The sequence below is a fragment of the Anser anser genome, assembly GCF_964211835.1.
Source record: "Anser anser genome assembly, chromosome: 8".
Lineage (NCBI taxonomy): Eukaryota > Metazoa > Chordata > Aves > Anseriformes > Anatidae > Anser > Anser anser.
In genome coordinates, this window is record NC_139728.1 from 32434871 (window position 1) to 32456469 (window position 21599).

Sequence of the window (21599 nt, forward strand, 5' to 3'; positions counted from 1 at the left end):
TCTACACAAGTAAACATACAGCAATGCAACAGTACTCCTGGGAAAAGACCTCAAGATCTCACAACTTCTTTTCCTGCCTGCAAACAACACATCCTCTCTATACAACTCTCCCTGGGTTTCCTCCCCACACATCTCATAAGGAGCATTTCCCTGTTGGGTGTGTACATTACTATGTATCAGATCTGTTTTGGACAGTGCTGTCTTGCTTGTGTGTTTGTTGTTATTTTTTTTTTTTTAAAAAAAAAAACCTCTCCCACATCTCAATGGGAACAATCCCTCCTACCCCCAAGAATGGTATCTTATAACAGCTGACATCACACAATGCACCAATATTTTCTATCAAGTTGATCTCATGGGAAAAAATCTGTCTTTTGCTCCAAACCTCCTATAAACAAAATATGATAAACCTAGAACAAGAGTACACCAGAGTACAAAAAAGTTACATTTTTAAATTTTAAAATTAAGCTATTGCATTTGAAAGACAGCTATTTCATTAAAAAGTCACACAAGGAAATGTGTGATTTTATTTTTTGACTGTCAGTCAGCAAGTTATCCAAGAAAACTAAACATAAAAATATTATTTAAATAGGATGTAAACTGCAATTTGTTGAATGTAGGAAAAACTAACAGCCACTTTTTTTAATAATTTCAGAAATAGTAAGCAGAAATGCTAGCATTCCTATATTATGTACACAGACACTTAAAATGTAATACAATAAGCAGTTATAAGCAAGTAAATAGTACTTTGTCAGCCACATGCTTTTCCATTATTTTTTTTAAAGTTCTTGAGTAAGAACTTCTTATGGGTGACATTAAATTAGCTCTAATTTCATGTGATGATAAACAAAAATAACCTTTTATTTAAATAAACTCTGATTGGAAATACATGTTGTGTGATGCTAAGCAGCACCAGCCAAGATGTGAGCGTTCATAGTCAGTGGACCACACAGATTTTGAACTCATGTGTTAAATGGTATGTGAGAGCTGAGTGATTCCAAAAACAGAAGACCAAGAAGCTGCAAGGTATCCCTTTCCTGACAGTTTTTTTTTTTTTTCTCTCTACTCTTGCTGGTTAGTCTCCCCAGTCCTAGCTTTAGCACTGCAGCCACTGCAATGACTGAAGATTCGTCCTCTTTACAGTAACACAGCCACCGAATTTTAATTTACCATTGACCAATAACAATTTGTTATTGCAATCATTCCATTAACAGTTCTCAAAACTATATTGAGAAGCGTTTGCAGCCTCTCTCATGCAGAATGCACACTGAGGAAGGAACACACACACTGAAACCACAGCATTGACAGTACCTATAAAAATTCAGGGTAAGACAAAAGCAGATGTTCCATCTTAAAACTAAGATTAAATTACATCATCTTGTAACAGAGCTACTTGCAGAGTAGGTTCTACAAAGGTAAGCTAAGGGAGTCAGAGACAGATTCCACCCCACAGTTCACTTCCATGGGAGAAAGGTCTGTGAAAGCTGAGTAGTGCAATGTGAAAACGGAGGCACTTTTAAATAGAGTCATGAGGAGCCAATCTAGCTTTTTGCATGTCATGAATATGCACGGTTCTAGCACAACACTTCTCTCCACGGTTACTGACTTTGTTTCCATTGAACAACACATTCAGTGAGGTTTCCAACAGGAATTTACTTATTTCATGGGGCTAATTCCACTTATTTATATTTTACTGGAAAGTTCATTCCACTCTCCCAAAATACCATCTTAAATAAAAAATAATTATTTTGGCTGTATGTTACACATACTCAAATCCGTAGAAACCTTACCTTTCAATATTCATTTTTATCTTCAGTGTGTCTGCAGGAATCTGCACAGGCTTCTTTGTAGTGGACTAAAATGCTAAGACCTACTCCTCACAATGGGTGCAAACATGCAGTTACCATTTTCTTGTCATTACTTCAGTTCAGAAAGAATTGCCACCTCTGGACACAAAGAACCAGTAATGTAAAGCTCACAAAGGTAACACCTTTTTTTTAAAAGCTCCAGAATCACTACAGTTGAGGATTATATTATAAAATTAAACTGTTTTGGATCGTTGTTAATATTCTCACACAACATAACACTCATGAGCTTAATCATACCAGTATGTACTATTCAAGTACTTAGTATTTCTGTAAGAAAATGATACTGCATGAAATTTAAAAGGAAGAAGTGAAATAAAAACAAACAAACAAAAAATCTTTTAAAATTATCATTTGAAGCAAATTAAATGCATGACCTTCTTCTGAGACTACTTAGATTCTTTTCCAAATAGCAATCTTGGGCTCTTTCAGACTGCAAAATTAAAATAGATCACCCGCGGAGCATAACCAAACCAAGAGAAATAAGAACTTGGGACGTAATGAAATGAAAGTTGATTCAAGACAGGAAATTGAGTTGGTCAGACGTGTTGAAAATGATGGCAACCAGAAACTGCATTATGAAGCACTGTATAAAACAGCCCCTTCCTTTCTCTCTCCAAGCCATCTGCAGCTGTGTGGATTTGCAGAGCAACATGCCAGGTCTTAGAATAAAACGCACTAACAGTAATGTTCATCTGCAAAGTCAAACTGCAGAAACATCGCAGGTGGTACACATCACACACTGGCCAAGTCAAAAGCAGAAACATTTTGATCCTATATTTATGACTAGGGTCTGTTTCACTATAACAGATCAGTTACGGTGTAATTTCCTTCTTCAGCAGAAATTTCAGTCAGTCAGCACCACTACTCTGTCCAGTGCAACTGCAGCACAATCAGGATGCATAGTGCCAGAGAGGGCAGTGACAAGTCTCCTCCCATCTCCCTCCTGCCAGGGGTGAGGGCAGACATACCAACCAAAACCAAGCATTCATGCTGCATCCCATCAAGTGGCAGCATGGGTTATCAGACCGCACCCCATGCCTGCAAGGGAGGCTTGCGTGGCATGAGTCTCCCCTTCGTTAACAGCAACTAGAAAGAACAAACCTTGAAAGAGATGTAGGATCCCTGGGAAAGAGTTGCAATCAGAATTCTGGTACAATAGAGAAAATAAGGCTATGTTTTGAATTCATCTGGATGTGGCTTAAAGTTTCTATGGCCTGCAGCCAGTGGTAGATTTAGATGTGATATGGATGGTAAGAAAATCATGTGAGATATAAAACACATCAATCTGAAAACACATTTTAAGGAAGGCAAGAAGGCAATTTTGTTAGTAAGCCTGACATTTTCTGAAGGACAATATATATATAGTCAGTTCCAACAGACCATGTGTGTTAAAAGGAGATATTGAGGTAGTTTAAAAAAAAAAATCCAGATTTAATTAAAATAACTACGTACATATGAGACACATAGTAAAGGTCCTCTATTCTCCAAAATCCCCTTGCAATATCATTTATATTACAAACGTATCTTTCAGCAAGTTCACTATGACAGATTCTGCATGGCTATACATGATTACCTGAACCTAAAAGATGATGTTGTACTTGAGCATACACAGTGCTTTACTATTATTGATGTTGTTGTTATTTATCACTATGGTCAGAAGTGAGCTTGAAGCTTTACAGTACAAAAAGCATGGAATATATATATATATATTTGCTATATTTGCATCTGATCAAAATGTTAATAAAAAAATAATAAGCATGCTTTCATGAAGATTTACTGTAAAGCAAAAGTGTCTTTTAGCTCTTCCACGCAATGGGGAGGTCACTCTTCTCTGCAGGGCTTGCTCCTCCTTTGGTATTATGGGGCCTTTGTCAGCCCAGTTGCTGAATCACGTTCAGGAAACACTAGTATCCTTTTGAAGATGGTTTTTACAGTTCTATTATGTAGTTTATAGAATCATAGAATATCCCAAGTTGGAAGGGACCCACAAGGATCATCGAGTCCAACTCCTGGCACCACACAGGTCTACACAGAAATTCAGACCATATGACTAAGAGCACAGTCCAAACGCTTCTTAAACTCCAACAGGCTTGGTGCCGTGACTACATCCCTGGGGAGGCCGTTCCAGTGTGCGAAAACCTTCTCAGTGAAGAGCCTCTTCCTGATATCCAGCCTGAACCTCCCCTGCCTCAGCTTGACACCATTCCCTTGGGTCCCATCAGTGGTGACTAGAGAATAGATCAGCACCTGTCCCTCCACTCCCCCTTGTGAGGAAGCTGTAGACCTTGATGAGGTCTCCCCTCAGTAGCCTCTTCTCCAGGCTGAACAGGCCAAGTGACAGCCATTCCTCATACATCTTCCCCTCCAGGCCCTTCACCATCTTTGTTGCCCTTCTCTGGACACTCTTCAACAGTTTCACATCCTTTCTGTACTGTGGTGCCCAGAACTGCACACAGTACTCGAGGTGAGGCCGCACCAGCGCAGAGTAGAGCAGGACAATCCCTTCCCTTGGCCGACTAGCGATGCCGTGCTTGATGCACCCCAGGATACGGTTGGCCCTCCTGGCCGCCAGGGCACACTGCTGGCTCATATTCAACTTGCTGTCAACCACAACCCCCAGATCCCTCTCTGTGGGGCTGCTCTCCAGCGTCTTGCCACCCAGTCTGTATGTATAGTCAGGGTTGCCCCTTCCCAGGAGCAGGTCCTGGCACTTGCTCTTGTTAAACTTCTTGCGATTGGTGATCGCCCGGTTCCTCAATCAGTCCAGATCGCTCTGCAAGGCCTTTCCACCCTTTCAGTCCCTAGTTGGGACTGAACTTGACCACATCCAAACCTGCAGGGCTGAGCCATTTGCCTCTCTGTATGCTATTTGCCTTGTCACCACTTAAATTCTACTTTTCCAGCAGCTGTCACTGGTAGACATCCACTTCCTGAGGCACTGAAAACTTGAGACTTCCGCACAGCAAATCATTGCAGTGCTGCTGCAAGCTGTGCTGTACAAGAAGCACCGGTCTCCTGCTGTGGCCATTGACCAGCGAGACTGCTGACTGCACAACACAAACCCACCAACTTCCCCAACAAAAGTGACAGCGCTTAACTTTCTCTAAGCAGTAGTATCCTCTGGTGTGAGCCTAATACATTGATCATTTAGCCTTAAATGACATGCGGCAACTCTGAAATAAAAGCTTCTTGTGTACCCCATGAGTCTGCTGAACGTAGTTATTTGCCATTCAGTCACTGAATCCCAAACAGATAGCCATGCTTTCTCCACTGAGGCATCTCTAGCTGTCTCCTACCAGAGCAGTTGCCACACTGCATGAGATGACAGCCATGCCCAGTTGTCCATAACTGTCAGCATCACATCTTTTTTTGTGCTAATTCAAAAACTTTATCTTGCAATTTCATTGCACTGATAGCTCAAGGCCAGAAGTGTCCTCAGAAAAGACTCCACACATGTGGAATGACTTACTGTCCATACCTTAATTATTAACCTTGAGCTCAAGTTCTGCTTTTGTCCTAGCTCCAAATAACTGCTCCAGTGCTGCTGTGCTGCCTCTGCTGAAATCCATCCTCATCTCTGAAATGCTATTACATTCTATTTTATTTTATTGATTTAATTTAATTTAATTTTATTTTATTTTATTTTATTTTATTTTATTTTATTTTATTTTATTTTATTTTATTTTATTTTATTTATTTCATTTTTTCCCCGTCAGACAGAAAAATGTACTGCAGGCAGAGACACTGCCCCTTTTCCCCTATTTGTGGCACTGGGCCACTGGTGAGGCTAGCACTTCTGGGTTGCTACAGTTACAGCTGTGATTTCAACACCTATGGCAGTATTTCCTGTGAAAGCTAAGGGGCTCAGTCAACCCGCTGCACATGATAGAAGTTTTGTGGACTTCACACAAGGACAGAAGAAAAACATGGCTTTTGGTGAGTCTGCTAAACCCCCCCCCCCCCCAAAGAAAAGAGTTCTATCAAATTACAAGGTGTGAATTTGGCTGATTTAAACTATGCCTTGTCTGGTAAAACAAGATTTCAAAACAAGTACAGCTAAAAAGTCATGTATTATTCTTCTGCGGTTCAAAGAAATGTGAATCATAAACAGAACAAACGATCCCCAAGCCTATACAAGCAGCATTAAGAATTTCCGCGCGTCAAGGCGCGGCGGAGCGTGGCCTCCCCACGTCCCAGGACGCGACTCCCACCTTCAGCGGCGGTCACCGCAGCGCCGAGCCCGCCCAGCGCCCCGAGGCCGCTCCCCGCGGTGCCTCCGCTTCGGCGGTCGCTTGTGGCCGCCCCCCGCCGGCTGCACGCGGCGCGCTCGCAGCGCAGCCCGGGGCGTCCCCTCCGCTCCGGGCCGGGCCGGGCCGGGCCGGGCCGGGCTCTCCCGCCGCTGCGCTGCGGGCTGGCGATACCGTGCTGGCGGCTGAAGCGGGACCAGTGCCCTGCCTTGCGCAGCGCTTCTCATAAAACAGGCGTACTCTGCTTGGTATCTAAATCTTTATTAGAACAATCCCCAAGAGCTGTAAAACAGTGAGTAACAACAAAATTAAATATTAAACGCTTTAGTTACCAAAGGTATTTAAACAATACGTTCCTATTTCTGCACAGCAGAAGCAAATAGGTTTTAGAGCTCAAACTGTCATGTGCTCATGTTAATTTGGTTTTGGCAAGATAATAATATAACCTTAACAATCACATTAATTAGTGAAACAGACAGTAACCTCCCTTCCGTTTCTTAAACCTTAAATAGACTTTTTGTGATTTTTTTATAACTCCTTATGTGGGACAAATGTTTGTAGACTTTCTGTAACAAACAATTTTAATAGTAGTAGTAGTAGTAATCATACACATGAAGAAACATTTTATTTCTTATTTGATTACACCACAGTAGAAATTACTTATTACCTCAAAAATTGCCTCTATAAAAAGTTAAAAAAATTAGAATAATTTATAAAACATTTCCAGAACAACAAATTATCATTCTTAAAATGGAGAATGAATTTTATGCTTGGGAACACACAAATAGTATTACAGTAGGATAGTATTTGCTAGCTTTTTTTATTCTTCTAAGTAGCAATAGCCCAGTTCTCCCCACAGTTACACAGGTACAATGAGTAAGATCATTGTAACTGAAAGCAGAATAGGCCATACCCAGAAGTTCATTATACCATAAATTAAAGGTATAAAAAATCTACTACTAAAACTGGAACAGTCTTACACTGTTTCTATTTAATTATTTGCAACACCACAATTGTCATATACTTTCTCCTGGACCACACAGTATACTTCCATGATCTGATGACAGCAACAGGAAAATTGCATATGCTGCATTATGCAGGTTAAATATGCCTCACATTTTTTTTCTGCAATTAAATTTTTTATCAGTTAAATTCAAATAAAGAGAGCATCATGTTTTCTAGCTAGCCTTTTCTGTTGTGTAGTTTATGTGATGTGAATAGACTTAAAAATATAAGCCAGGTAAAATAATAGCCAGTTAAGGCACTTTGTCAAAGAGGACACAGTTGTCCAGGCTGAGAGACCTGCAATTGGTCAAAGGGAGACATTCTACATTACAGAAGACAGTCTGTTCCTCACAGTCACTTCCGTGATAACTGATCTTTAGACTACTTATTGACTGTCCCAAAATAAGTTTGATATTGTGTCTGCCAAATCAGTTTACTGCTCTACTACAGAACATGCGATAACAAAATATTTCATACTTTTAAATAGTAATGTTTGAAAGACTGTTCAGCATCCTTATAACACCCAATTCACAATAATCAACTGCTGAATAATACTTGGAAAAAAACCTCAGTATGACAAATAATTCCATTTTACTTTTTTCTTTGCTTTGTTTTTTTTTTTTGAGTTGCATTTTTTTTTTTTTTTTTTTTTTTTTTACAAAATTTGAAGGCTTGACATTAAAACTTTGGTATAATACATGCAAATAAAAGCCATCCTTTAATGTGTCACAAGGAGACACAGTGAATCAAACCATAACTAAAGCAAACATGATTGCGTGGATATGACAGTGGGTATTTTCTCCTGTCTCTTGGTTTCTACATTCTGCTTGTTCAAGATCCTCAAAAAAGTTTTATTCATGCAAAATGGTCTTTCTGCAGAGCCATCCTGTCTTTGTAACTCTTTCCCTAGGAGGAGAATCACCCAGTCAGTAGCTGGGCAGGACCTCAGAAGCCCCACCACCACCTGCTGAGGCCCTTGCAAACCACAGGACCATGAGATCCAGGCTGTCAGTTCCTTAAATTTTGCCACTTACTGGACTGTACACACAGAATAATAACCAGCCTCACTATACAGGGCTGGCCCGTGCCTTGTAGAAGTTTTATCACTGACTTCCATGGGCTGAGGATCAAAGAATATATTACATACTTTACTGTGTTGTATGTAGCCACATGTTCCACTTTAAAGTGAAGAATGGAATTCTAAATTTTATACTAAAAAGGTAAATGTCCAAATCCAAAAACATGGCTACTAGTCTACTAGTACCCATCGTGGAAGTCTTCAGACAGTGTTCCACAGGATTCGTTAGGAACCATTATTAAAACCTAATCTTAAAACTTTATTTTTTTTTTTCCAAGTAAATACTTGCATTATTTTCTACTTAATTCATTAATAGCATTTTATTTTAAAAAGCCAATTTTACTATTGAATCATTATGATTTATTTACTCAGTTTATTGATTACAAAATTTGCATGGTATTGCTTTGTATTTTCACAGTTCTCTTAACTATGTCATTAAGAAAATGGCTTTTAAATTTTCTTCTCATAAATGATGATCATTTACATTCTAAATAATTAATTTTCACAAAATAGTGAGTGGAGGAGTTTATACACACATATATATTTACTGTATATAAATAATAATGCAATTTAAAACTTTCACTTTTAGAAATTCCTTTAGTAAATGCATAGGTTTGTTACAAAAGTCTTCTAATTAAATAACTGTACACTATTTCTGTTATGTTTTATTCCTAATAAACTCTATGGTTACATTCATATGATAAAAAAAGCATACTGTATTCAGAAATACACTTTTTCAGCTGAGATCCCAGTAAGACATTGGAGTCCAGTAGAGAAATATAGATTACTTAATGCAGCTGCTTCAGCTGCAAACTAATTACATGGTAGTTCAAAAATGATAATAGTGCATGGACCATAATCACAGACCAGCGGGTTACCTAATCATGGACTGGTGACACATGCCTCATAAAGTTATTGACTTAATTCTCAGACAAGATTAGAACGATGGGGGGGTTGTATATTCATTGCCACACATGTGATGAGAAAGGAACGATAATGTCAGTGAAAACCACCAGTCAATTTTCAGAAGCTATGTTTCTCAGCCCTTTCTGTAAGTTTATGGTATCTCAGGTGGGGTTCTCAAAAACTGAAGGTTCCCACAGTCATTAGCTATGTTTGAAACTGTAAGTCTTTAGTTTACATTATTTAAGTCCAAAAATGAAACACTCATTTCTGCTTCAGGGGAAAGCACTACAGTGGCAGCTGGATAAGGGAATGCATAGAAGCATCCTGTCACTTTTGCCTCCATTCACAGGATTTCAAGATCCTATCATGCCCATGACTTCAAGAAGATGGGTGGTAATCATTTGTGCATTAACTTAACCTCAAATCTGTTGCATGAAGGACAGTCGGAGCCGTAAGTCAGGGAGTAAAATCATTTTGGAATGTGTATTGTTGATAAATTTCCCCAGAAATTTGAATTCAAATAATCTGGAAAAGAATTTGCCTTTCTCTTTATGACACCAAAGGACTCCTTGGGCTAGAAAACTATTTCCAGCAGCTGAATTCCTGTCATAGATTTAGGAGAAGTATGCCACATGGCAGTCCTGGAAAGTGGATTGTTATGGAGTACCTTATTCAGTACTGGGGAATCCATGAAAACTAGGAGCACACCTGAATATAGTTGTTTCCTTGGGTAGTTATGAGATTAAGTTAAAATGTTTCCAGCTCAGCTCATGGCAGTAACAAAGTTGAAAAGTACTCAGAGAGAGTGTAAGACTTTTTCTATGAACAAAGATGTTACTAACCTCAGTGATAGTTCTACTAAAGGGAGGTTCATAGACCTGAATAGAATGTTAATGTGATTTTTTTGTAAAGATTTTGTTCTAATAACCAATAATCTTTTGGAGCACTGAATCTTTTGGAGCATCTTTTGGTAGCTAATTAATCCTGTATCATGTAAGACTCAAGTTCAATGTCTTATCTTCACATCTTACCAAGTGAGCCACTGAAAGCTTAGAGAAAAGTGTGCAGAAAGAGCACACTTGCCTCAGAATCCACGTGGTCATTGCAATGTCTGCTAAGAAGCTTTTGCCAGCTAGGCAAACACAATGAAGTTCCTTGTGTACATATAGAGCTAAGACTTTCCTTCAAGGAAAAAAAAGTCTGAATTTGGTCTTCCTTTCAGTGCAGCTCAGTGTCTACATAATGTAGAACATAATCAGAGTTTGATTAAAGATAGGGGATAGTACAAGCACCTCCCTCTTACACATCAGCTAGAAATGATACATTCAGCATCTGGGACCAGATGAAACCCCTTTTCTGTGAACCACAATTCACTTTTTTTTAAGCGCTAAAGGACCATTTCTGAATTAGATCATCTTTTAAGCACTATTCATAGAAAACTTCACTTAAACCAGTACCAACTGTAGTCTTCTCCAATTTCCTTCTGTGGGACTACATGATACTATCATTTCTTAAAATAGTCATGGATATGATTAAAATATTACTACATATTTCAGTGTAGGGAATCATTAATGCATGTATAATCACAGTTTAAATAGCTGAAAACCAGCATGTACAAAAAAAATACAATCATAGCACCATATTTACAAATTTAGTAGCATCTCCTGGTTAACCAGAGAATCTCAAACTATCTTCTTATGGCTAATTAGGTTACATTGTAGTGCTTTCAAAAAATTGCCTGAATATCTTTTACAAATATACACTTATAAAAAGAAATCTTATCAAAACTGCTGTCATCTAAGGCAGCAACTTGTGTTACAAAAGTTATTAAAACATTATTATAGACTTAGAAAAGCTTCAAATTTACATTTTCCTTTTCATAGGCACTCTATAAACTAAAACGTGGCCTTGTTTCACAAGCTTAAGTGTTTAAATTAGTTAAACATTACCAACGTTGCTGATTTTTTTTAGATGTAAGCAAAAGGAAAAAAGAATCACCCATTAACCAGAAGCATCATGTACTGTTTTTACTTGTGCCTTTTATACACATTTTGATTAAAATTGATACTGTTTTGATGTTGAGGTTTACTGTATGTTATCCTACTGCCTTCTTAGGGCTCAGTTCCTTCTTCCCTAGAATTCGGTGAAGGCTAGCTGACATGAAGTAGGGTTTTGCTGTAGATCCATCATTTCTCTCCAGATCTTCACCTGAATTTACACAGCAAAAGCAGCCAAAGCAGCAAACAGCAGTGCAACCAAATACAAACACACAAACAAGAGAGAGAGAGAGAGAGGTGAAGGGAGACAGCAAAAGAACAAACGTTTTAAACAAATCTCAAGGCAATTTAGTTGTATTGTTAAACTGCTGAAGGACACCAAAAATTCTGTTTTCTCAAGCCAGAATTTATTTTACACAAAGCAAAGACACGCACATCTAACCATTTTAAAATGACAGCAGTATATCCTTTTTATTCTCCATTTCTTTGTTTTGGCATTTTAAGTGGAAATTTTCAGGAACACTCATGTTTACACACTGGTGGCCAGTTTTCCTAAAGCAGCCTGACATTTTGTCCTAAAGGGAGATTTGGATTTAAGTACTTTTTAAAATTGGACCCTTCTTCATTAAGATGAAATTCTTTTGAAAACCTGATGCTGTGAGTGCACAATATCATATAGGATTTCCTACTGTCTAGTACAAAATGGAAGCATGGGAAGTAAAACAGAATATGAATTTAAAATAACGAGATGGGCACATAACTTTATTTTTTAAGGGACCTTTTTCTTTTTTAAAGGACCTTAAAGATCATCTAGTTTCAACCCCTCCCTGCCATGGGCAGGGATGCCACCCACTGGATCAGGCTGCCCAGAGACCCATTCAACCTGACCTTGAACAACTTCAGGGGCTAGGCATCCACGGCTTCTGTGGTCAACCTGTTTCAGTGCGTGGTGGAGCAGATCTCCACACTGCAGCCCATGGAGGAGCTCACGGTGGAGCAGATGGATCTGGTCTGAAGGAGGATGTGGCCCAGTGAGAGCCAACATAGGAACAGGTGATCTCATGGGAGCTGCCACCTGTGGGGGACCTGTGTTGGAGCAGTTTGCTCCTGAATGATGGACCCTGTAGTATGGATCCATATTGGAGCAGTTCTTGAAGAGCTGCTGTCTGTGGGAAGCCCATGCAGGATCAGTTTGGGAAGGATGGCATCCCATGGGAGGGACCGCACATTGGAGCCTGGGAAGAGAGGCGCCTTGACGGTTCAGCATCTGACAAAGTATTCTTTCAGCCTGACCACAATCCCCATTCCCCATTCTCCTGCACCACCTGGGAGGAAGAGGTAGAAGAATGAATAGTGAAGCTGAGCCAGGGAAGAAGGAGGGGGGTGGAGGAAGGTGCTTTTATTTCACTTTTAGTTCTTACTGCTCTACTCTGTTATTAAGTGATGATATACTCAATCTTTCACAAGTCAAGTCTGTTTTTGCCTGTGATGGTACTTGGTGAGTGGTCTCCCTGTCCTTACCTCAATCCATTAGCTTTTTTCATCATATTTTATTAGTTTCTTTTCATCATATTTTTTCATCATATTTTCAACCCCTGTCTCTGTCCTCCACTGGAGGACAGAGAGCTGCATGGTAGTGCTTAGCTACCTACTGATGTGAAATCAACAACGTGACTGAATTATTTGGGTCTGATTCCTTCAGAAAATGCAGCCATTACTGCAACTCTACAGAAGTCAAGTAAGACTGAGACTCAGGTGTCATTGTAGCACCCAAACATAATCATTTGCATCTTCATTCTTAACACCCAAGTATAATTATCAATATCCTGCACAGATGGCAATACATGAACACACGTGTCCAGACTTCTCACTTGCCTTGCAATGGATGTAACCACCTCATTGACTAGAAAAAATCATCATGATTCCTTGCTTTCTTTGGTGGGAACACTTCTAAACTTTCACAGAGGTAAGAAGTGAAATACAGCTACTCTACAGAAGGCTATTCTTTCTACTTATAGCAGTAAAGCTGCATATGAGGATGCCAAAAAATGTTTCTGACTGATTTCGTTCCTGTGATTGTTTGACACCCCAGTATCTCCAGAATTGATCCTAACTTTAGTTCCTAGAGAAGCAGAGTTAAGAAGGTGAGTGTTTAAATATGGTTATGATTCAGAGGAAGCAAAGCATTTATGCTACTGTAAGAGGAGAATCAGTACTATCATGTTTATCTTACCTCAGTGATCGCTGTGGATATGATAGATCAAGACTGTTACTATTTCAGTATTCCCTTAATATGTAATAATTTGTCAGTTGTGAGAACAATCACTACCACGTAACTTTCACTTGGACCTACCAAAATGACTTTCATCATAGAAATTAGTATGTTTATTTCTTTAATCCTCTAAGTCTAGAAAAGGGAATGTGTTCTGTAGGAAGTACATCCTCTTCTTATAATTATGTCCTAATTTGAGATCAACTGATTTCTTTTAAGATGATTCTGTGATTCTATGATTTTAGTATTCTCTGGCTGGAAAAATTGAACAGTAGTCCCTTTGAGAGTGCCACAGAATTCTTTCAGATATTAGTGAAACAAAACTCAGTACTTACAAAAGCAGAGGAAAAGCGTATCGACACACATTGCATAGACGCTGAAGAACCCGTGTGCAACTAGGTAGGAGCCAATAATGACAGTCTACAAAAAAAAACAAAGCACAATAAAACCCCAAATGTTAGTTTGTCATCAATATGGCAGTATTAACACAAATAAGAGGCCTAGTCTGCTAAGCAAGTTTTGGTAGAATTAATTGCAGCTCCGTAATTCTATCAGATGTTACTACTAATGTGAAAAGGTATTACAGGTTCAAGATGCTGTATCCTAACATGCAGTAGCCACCAGTTTTTCAGCTGCCAAATTGGAGCCATTTCAACCCCCACAGAGATTATATGCCAAGAACATTCTGAACTCCTTCAAGATATTATTCTAAAGAATGACTCATCCTGGAGCTGTTCCAGAGTCTATGAGGGCTACAAGGAGAAAAGATGCATCACAGACCTTTTTCATTATAATCCCCACTGTCATTGGTGCCTCACCACCAGCCTTTGCTATCTGGAAAGTCTGAGCAAAGCAGATGTGAAAACTAATTTCTCTGAAGGTGCAGAGTCATTGCAGTGACACTTCTGCCTGAAGGATCCGGAGGAGTAGAGTATAGCAGTTCACTCCTCACTTCAGTGGGTAGTATGTCACTGAGAGCATGACAGGAGCTGTTACCAGAACATGCCCTGTCTCATCTGAACACCTCAAGTTGCCTGCAGTGTTCAGAGGATTAGACAGTTGCCTTACCAACAATGGTACCCAGTAGTAATTTAATGCTGGTGCTTCCTGTGCAAAGATTGGTATTCTCTGTGTGAAGAAAAAGAATGCAAGAACACCTGCAAGAAGCACAAAAGGTTAGTGATTCCTAGGGCTACTCTGATCTTCTAACAGCTAAAGACTGGATGAAACAAAACCAACAGATAGTAGATCCAAGGCTGGTTTTTACAAGATCTTGTAAACAATTAATTCCTCCATACTAATTATCTCCTGGATCTGTATTCTGAACAGGAGAGAGATGCAAGTGAATCAATTACTGTAAAGATATCCATGGGCCCAAAATGACTTTAATCAATTGGTTTATTTCATCGTTCTACTGGATTTAATAAATAATGATGAAAAAGACAATAGAATGGAATAATAACTAAGACCACCAGGTGGATTTTTCTAAAATAAGGAATCAAGTGAGCAAAATCCTGCTGCTTTAGATTTTATTGCTTGAAGAAATACTTAACTATTTCAGATTAAAAAGAGAAATGACAGTGCTAGTGATAAACAGAATAATAAATTTAGAATAGAACAATGCATTTAAAACAGAAACAGACAAAAAGATTTATTCTTAAACAGAAAGAAGACATGAATGAATTTCAGTATTTCATGGCTAGCATTTCAGAAAATGTGTTTCGAATCAAATTTGCTGCCCATCTTGAAAGTCACACCACAGTAATGACAAAAAAAAAAATAGATGTGGTCCTGGTATTAATTTTCTGTTTCTAGTAAAAATATCATTCATTAGTAATCTTTTAAAGTATACAGAATACAAAATACGTATATTAGTATAACAATATTTTGAAACTGCTGTCACAATTTAGAAAAGCTGTAATGAAATACCGCCAACTTGAATTTCTGAAAGTGCTTAAATTTTAAAAAATCTATTTTTTATCATAGCAAACCATGAATTATATGAATTTTCAAAAATGATTTTTGATATTTTGTGGTAACAAAGAAAACTCTATGAAGATGTTAGAAATATTCTATTTTGTTCCTATGGCTTGGAAATCCTTTTGAATGGGCTTTAATACAGCAGAGCTTCAGGCCCATCTCCTGCAGATCTGTACCATCTCCTCTTGTATGTGTGCTGTCTGCTACCAGCTGAATGTCATGTGCAAGTTTGCTCAGTTCTCATGGAGGGAGAACAGATTATGACTGACTTATTGGTTGTGAATTTGATTTGATCCAGCTATGATGCTTTGTCTGCAGAAGTCCTTGTGCTAGTAACACATGCAAACACAGTAAAAGCAGTTACAGAAATCACAGAATCATAGAATGGTTTGGGTTGGAAGGGACCTTAAAGATCATCTAGTTCCAACCTCCCTGCCATGGGCAGGGACACCTCCCACTAAACTAGATTGCTCAAAGCCCCATCCAACCTGGCCTTGAACACTTCCAGGGATGGGGCATCCACAACTTCTGTGGGCTACCTGTTCCAGTGCCTCACCACCCTCGCAGTAAAGAATTTCCTCCTTATACCTAATCTAATCCAACCCTCTGCATCTAAGTGATATTATTATGACCATACAGAGAAAAAAAAAATGGGAAAAATATATATTTGTTTCGGTTCAGTCTTGAAAATCTTTGGATATAGGAACAGCTTCCCAAATAGTCAGACCAAGGAGAACCTCCAACTGTTAACCAAGCATATATGAATATGGGAGGCACACTTGTAGGTATCAGAAAATAAGAACATACAATTTGGAAAAAAATCGATTAGCTTACCTACACCACCAGCAACGAGAATTTTCCCCAGGAATAAAAGAAAGTCTGTAACTTTGTCCAGAACTGCGACTCTGTTCAGCAAAAGACATGATATATAACCATCACAAACCAGACATTTGTATTCTTTTTCCTTACATCTATGGGTAATTGACAAAATGTGGCCAAGAAGCTGTTTACTGCTGGTTTCACAGACTGACAGTATAACAATGCAGAAAAGCAACACTGAGATGGACTTTGTTATAACCTAATCCTGTGAGGCAAAAAAAGCACTGAGCCTTTTGTTGAATTAGGCCTTAATGCAGCAACACTGCTGCAGCACTTGGAAACTCTTCATTGCTCTTGATGATAAAAAAATAAAAATAAAAATGTATCTTTATTTCAATCTTTCTTTTAGGTCACAGATAAACCAGCCCAGAAGAGGCAAAGTACACACCATAACAAAAAGCAATGTTTGTGTAGATTGCTGGTATGTCCTCTTTTCACTTAGTCCCATCTGGCCACATTTCATCACTCCAGATCATGCCAAATCTACAGAACTATCTTAAGATATCATGGTACAACACTGAAGGTAGGAGGCTGCAAAGCAGAGGGACAGTCACAGATGAATGAATGGAGGTAGACAAAAAAATTGACAGTAAATCTGCAGCCTTCACTGAAAGCAACAGCAGGGAGTTTCTGCTTGAAAGCCTGCCCGCCTGTCTTACCAGAAACTTCAGGTAAATAATGGCATGGAAAATGAGCTTTGCATATTCAGTCTCATGACAACACTGAATGCTATGCAGATCGCAGTATACAGTACTGACTACCATGAAAAATAAACATTATAACTCTTAAAAAGAACAAATCATATTTAGCCTGTCAGAGTTCAGCAATAGAAGCAAAATACACAAGATAAAAAAATTTCTGTTCAAAACCATAAAATTATATACCTATATTTTAGTTGTTGCTTTTACTGATTAGAGCAGAAGCACAAAGGACGGTGAAGCAGTGGTTCTGAGACGAAACAAATGCAGCTTCTCTTTCCTATTGCACAAGCACTACACAATGTGGGCACCACTGTTCTGATACGTACTCAATTTTCCCATCTCCAGTCCTTTCCTCCTCTTTCTTAAGCATTGTTTCCATTTTGCTGCCTTTCAGCATCACCTTCCATTACCTTCCTGCTCCCAGTTCTTCACTAAATAAACTACCTAACCAGTTTTACTGTGCCTCTTGCTTAGATTGTCTGCTATGGCATCAACATGGCCTGCTCCCAGGTTCTTCTCCCATTCTTTTTTGATCCCACAGTATTACAGGAACAGCCAAGAACAATGAAGTACTGGTGAGAACAGGGAGTTTGGCAGCAATCTTGATAGCAGGGAAACAGACCTGGGGAGTTCCCAGCACCAGGGAAGATCTAGTTATGTTAAACACACTGTTTTTGAGAGTACTCCCTCTTCTTTCTTGCCACATTTCAACACCCCATAGGCTTTCTGGAGCAATCTATAGACTTAGGTCTTTCAGTTTTCCTTTTTGAGAGAAAGCAAGTGGACAAACGCTCAAGAAGCACACAAACAATAGATTATGAGTATCGCATTGCTGTATACCCATAGATCTCCTCTCAGTGACTCCATTAGTTCCTTGGAGGCACTATTACAATCTATTGGGTGCTTAGGATTTTAAACAAGCAATCAAAACAAAACTGCTATATTAGATCAACTTTGCACAGGTTACTGTGCCAGAGAGCTTGCTCTTACACACTGGCTTTTAGAAGTGATGGTCGTGTCATGGGACAGAACCAGCTTACATTAATAGTTGGAGTAGAGGTAGGAGAGGAAGGAAGTGTGTCTTCATCGTGGGGATCGTCAGGGAAACCTGACATTTCCAAGGACTGGGAGATGGTCCCTTACCTCACCACATTTCGCATGAGCAGAAAGAAAGCCTCCTTTGCTGAGGTGCAGAAGTTTTTACCATATATGGCAATCTGCAAAACAATAGTAGTTAAGTGTTTTAAATAATCAGAATACCTCTTTGTATTTAAGAATCATACTACATGTAATGCATAGTTCTTTTTAATCTGTGGCCATGGAACACTCAGATGAACATAAAGGAACAATCCCCCAATCACCTATTATCTATCGATGCTTCCCATCAAGCTGCAACAGAATATCATCCATCTTTCCCCTCCAAATCACCTGTTTGTGAGTGTGCTACCCCTTGTGATCTTGCAGGCAGCAGATTCAGTACTTAGTTTTCCAAGCAGAGCAAAAATGCTACTTGCTGAGGGATTCTTCTCACTTAGCTAGTTACCCATGTAAGATTTATAGCCAGCAGAAAGGAACAGGTGCTTGTAGAGCAAAAGTGAGTTGACCCATTTAGATATTGACTTAAACCAGACTCTGTTCTCGAGAATAAATCAGCAACACCAGTATCAAAGTCAGTAGATTTACATCAACATAAAGCATGGCAGCTAAAGCTATACAGGAACAAAAACATTTTTTCTTTCTGGAATAGTGTCCACAAGGGTAAGATATTCTAGAAAACCTCTTCTGGTTCTAGTACAGTCCGTTTGCCAACTGTAAAAAAGATATTCAAAAAGAATACTTCTTCTTCAAGACAGCATTAATTGGAAATATCTTTTGTTAGAACAGTGGGTTATAATAGATTCATTACAGCCACCTCCTTTGAGATAACATCTGTGACTGTCATTTTCAATCACTGAAGTTGTTTCAAGTCAGAACATCCTAGGGTGAAATCTGTGTATGTCTATTTAGGTGAAAATCTGGAATTTCTCTTCAGGAAGCTAAAATAACAAGGGTTATTTCAGAGTAACATCACTGCTGCTGCTAGTACAATTTGTGCTTTTGACTTCCAGGAGCAAATACAGACACCACGTGCCTTCTGACTTCCTTATTCAAATCCTGCCACCACAAAGAAGTGTCCAACATGCGATACAAAACAAGATAACATTCCTGTTGAAATCAGGATTTCAGCCACTGATTCAGAGAGGAAGTTAACCAGTTATGCCATCCTTTTCCACTTACTTTGTGGAGCATGGAGTATGGAAAAAGACAGTCAAGAAAAGGCTGAGCTTAGAAGAAGGAAAAAAATCTTACTTTTTCATGGCAGTACCACATGCAATTCCTGAAAACTCCTATAAATGCCATTATTTATTCAGCATATTCTAGTACTGCTGGCTGTTGACCAACTAGAAGTAGCTAGGTTATTTTACCATCCCAGACAGGGGAGACCACATGCAAAGACAACACATACCATGATGTAGGCATTTCTGTTTATAAATTTTAAGAATTTTTCCAAACACCAGAAACAGCATTTGAGGCAGCAGAGTAGAAATCTAGTGAAGGAGTTCTGTGTACCTGAAAAAAGGAGAGCGTACATCATAGAATTCATGAACAGTCTTCAGAACAAAGAAATCTATTCAGAATAAATTCTTACATTGTGGCAAAACCAGAAATATTTCTTTTCTTCTATGTACGGACTCTCTTTCCTAACCAAATTTAGCTCACTAGCTTTAAGTTAGATCATATTCATGTCCTGAATGAATTCTGCATTAAACTCCCAATTTACTCAATTTGAGTAAATCAGCACAAATTCGTTGATTTTGAATTGAACTAAAATGGCTAGTGCTAATGTGGAATTCATCTCTTTTAATTGCTCAAAAAACATCTTGGGAAAGTCAGGAAATCATTTACAAAAGGAGTTCTTAATAAGCTAGAGCAGATTCATAAATCTCACCTTTCAGTTTGTGATCCAAGTATTCCAGTATTACTCTAATAAGCTGGACAATTGCAAGAATTAAAGCACCAAATGCCAGTGAACCTGTATGGTACCTGAAACAAATTAAATGCTATTTAATAGCTTGTATTCACAGCAGTTGGCTCTAATTATACTTTATGTCTTAATCACAATGGCATAGCTAAACATTCCCTACCAGCACAAACTATCAGCTAAAAAGATAAGTACAAAGCCTGTGCCAAGCTGTAATCACAGAATCACAGAATTGTAGGGGTTGGAAGGGACCTCCAGAGATCATCGCGTCCAACCCCCCTGCCGAAGTAGTAATGACTCTCTTACCTCAGGTTGCTTAGAGCGTGTGGCACAACTTAGATCACTACAATTCATTCACTTTTACTGAATCCCTTCGAGCAGTTTTGGAAAATAAATTATTCTAGAATAAAGTCAATCCTAATCTGGACAGAGTGTCCATGGGAGATAATTATAGGAGCCTAATTATAAGGTAGATTGTGAATCAATTGTCTCATAAAGTCAAGAGAGGCTTTATGTATCAAAAGATTATTATGACTACGTCAATCTTATACCTATGTTTTAAAAGTGTTTATTCCTTAATTGCTATTAGTAAACTAGGCACTTCATGAATCAGGGCATCCTTCTCTAAGTTGACAGGAAGCACCAAACTTTTAATAATCATAGAATCATTAAGGTTGAAAAAGACCTTCAAGATCATCTGGTCCAACCATCACCCTACTACCAATGTCACCCACTAAACCATTTCCCTAAGCACCACATCCAACCTTTCCTTGAACACCCCCCCCCAGGGACGGTGACTCCACCACCTCCCTGGGCAACGCGTTCCAACTACTCTTGCTGGACTGCTCTTTCTGAGAAGAAATGTCTCCTAATTTCCAACCTAAACCTCCCCTGGCACAGCTTGAGGCCATTCCCTCTAATCCTATCACTAGTTACCTGTGAGAAGAGGCTGATCCCCAGCTCCCCACAACTTCTTTTCAGGGAATTGTAGAGAGCAATAATGTCACCCCTGAGCCTCCTCTTCTCCAAACTAAACAACTCCAGTTCCCTCAGCCGCTCCTCACAGGACTTGTGTCCCAGGCCCTTTACCAGCTTCATAGCCCTTCTCTGGACGCATTCCAGGGCCTCAATGTCCTTCCTGTAGTGAGGGGCCCAAAACTGAGCACAGTACTTGAGATGCGGCCTCACCAGAGCAGAATACAGGAGGATGATCCTCCCTGGTCTTGCTGTCCTCTAATGACCAATGGGTTAGGGCATGGAGAGGGGGGAGCACAGCAAAAATGGTGGAGTGTGCATCCTGAATAATGCACTGCCTTGCTCCTCCCATGCCCATCACAGGAGATGGACTGTCCCATGAAAGGCTCATCTCCAGGTGGGGGAACCCAAACAATGCACTCAGAGGAAAGGACGCCTGTCCCAGAAGAGCCATCAGCCTCATGGCCCAGGCGTGAAACCCATCAAGATGAATCAATGGAATTGAATTCCTTGAGCACTTTTTGGACTGGGCAGTGTTAATGACTAGGGGTATTGGACACATTATGGGATACAGGGGAAGAGAATTAGAGCATTTTGGGATAGCGCAAGACTTACTATGGGATATTTAGGGGAGGAGGAATCAAAGGCAGGTTAAGAGGGATATCAATGTAG

The 21599-nt window shown here is 39.3% G+C and overlaps 1 protein-coding gene and 1 long non-coding RNA gene across 3 annotated transcripts in view; one reads left to right on the forward strand and one right to left on the reverse strand.

Moving 5' to 3' along the window:
• The first annotated feature begins 699 nt into the window (after nt 1-699).
• On the forward strand, nt 700-9660 carry LOC310903689. Its single transcript, XR_014587742.1, has 2 exons — nt 700-5801; nt 8028-9660. It is a non-coding gene; the product is annotated as an uncharacterized lncRNA (long non-coding RNA).
• SLC44A5 (solute carrier family 44 member 5) overlaps nt 6358-21599 on the reverse strand; it is a 90760-nt gene continuing 75518 nt past the window's right edge. The window contains exons 16-22 of one of the 2 annotated variants that reach the window (XM_083847326.1): nt 19920-20014; nt 19437-19540; nt 18074-18147; nt 16185-16255; nt 14439-14527; nt 13706-13790; nt 6358-11309 (exon numbers count right to left, since the gene is read on the reverse strand). In XM_083847326.1, coding sequence (XP_083703452.1) covers nt 11197-11309; nt 13706-13790; nt 14439-14527; nt 16185-16255; nt 18074-18147; nt 19437-19540; nt 19920-20014 — 631 coding nt within the window. In that variant the 3' untranslated portion in view covers nt 6358-11196. The remainder of the gene's footprint in view (nt 11310-13705; nt 13791-14438; nt 14528-16184; nt 16256-18073; nt 18148-19436; nt 19541-19919; nt 20015-21599) is intronic. The other variant, XM_083847327.1, reaches the window with a different exon arrangement.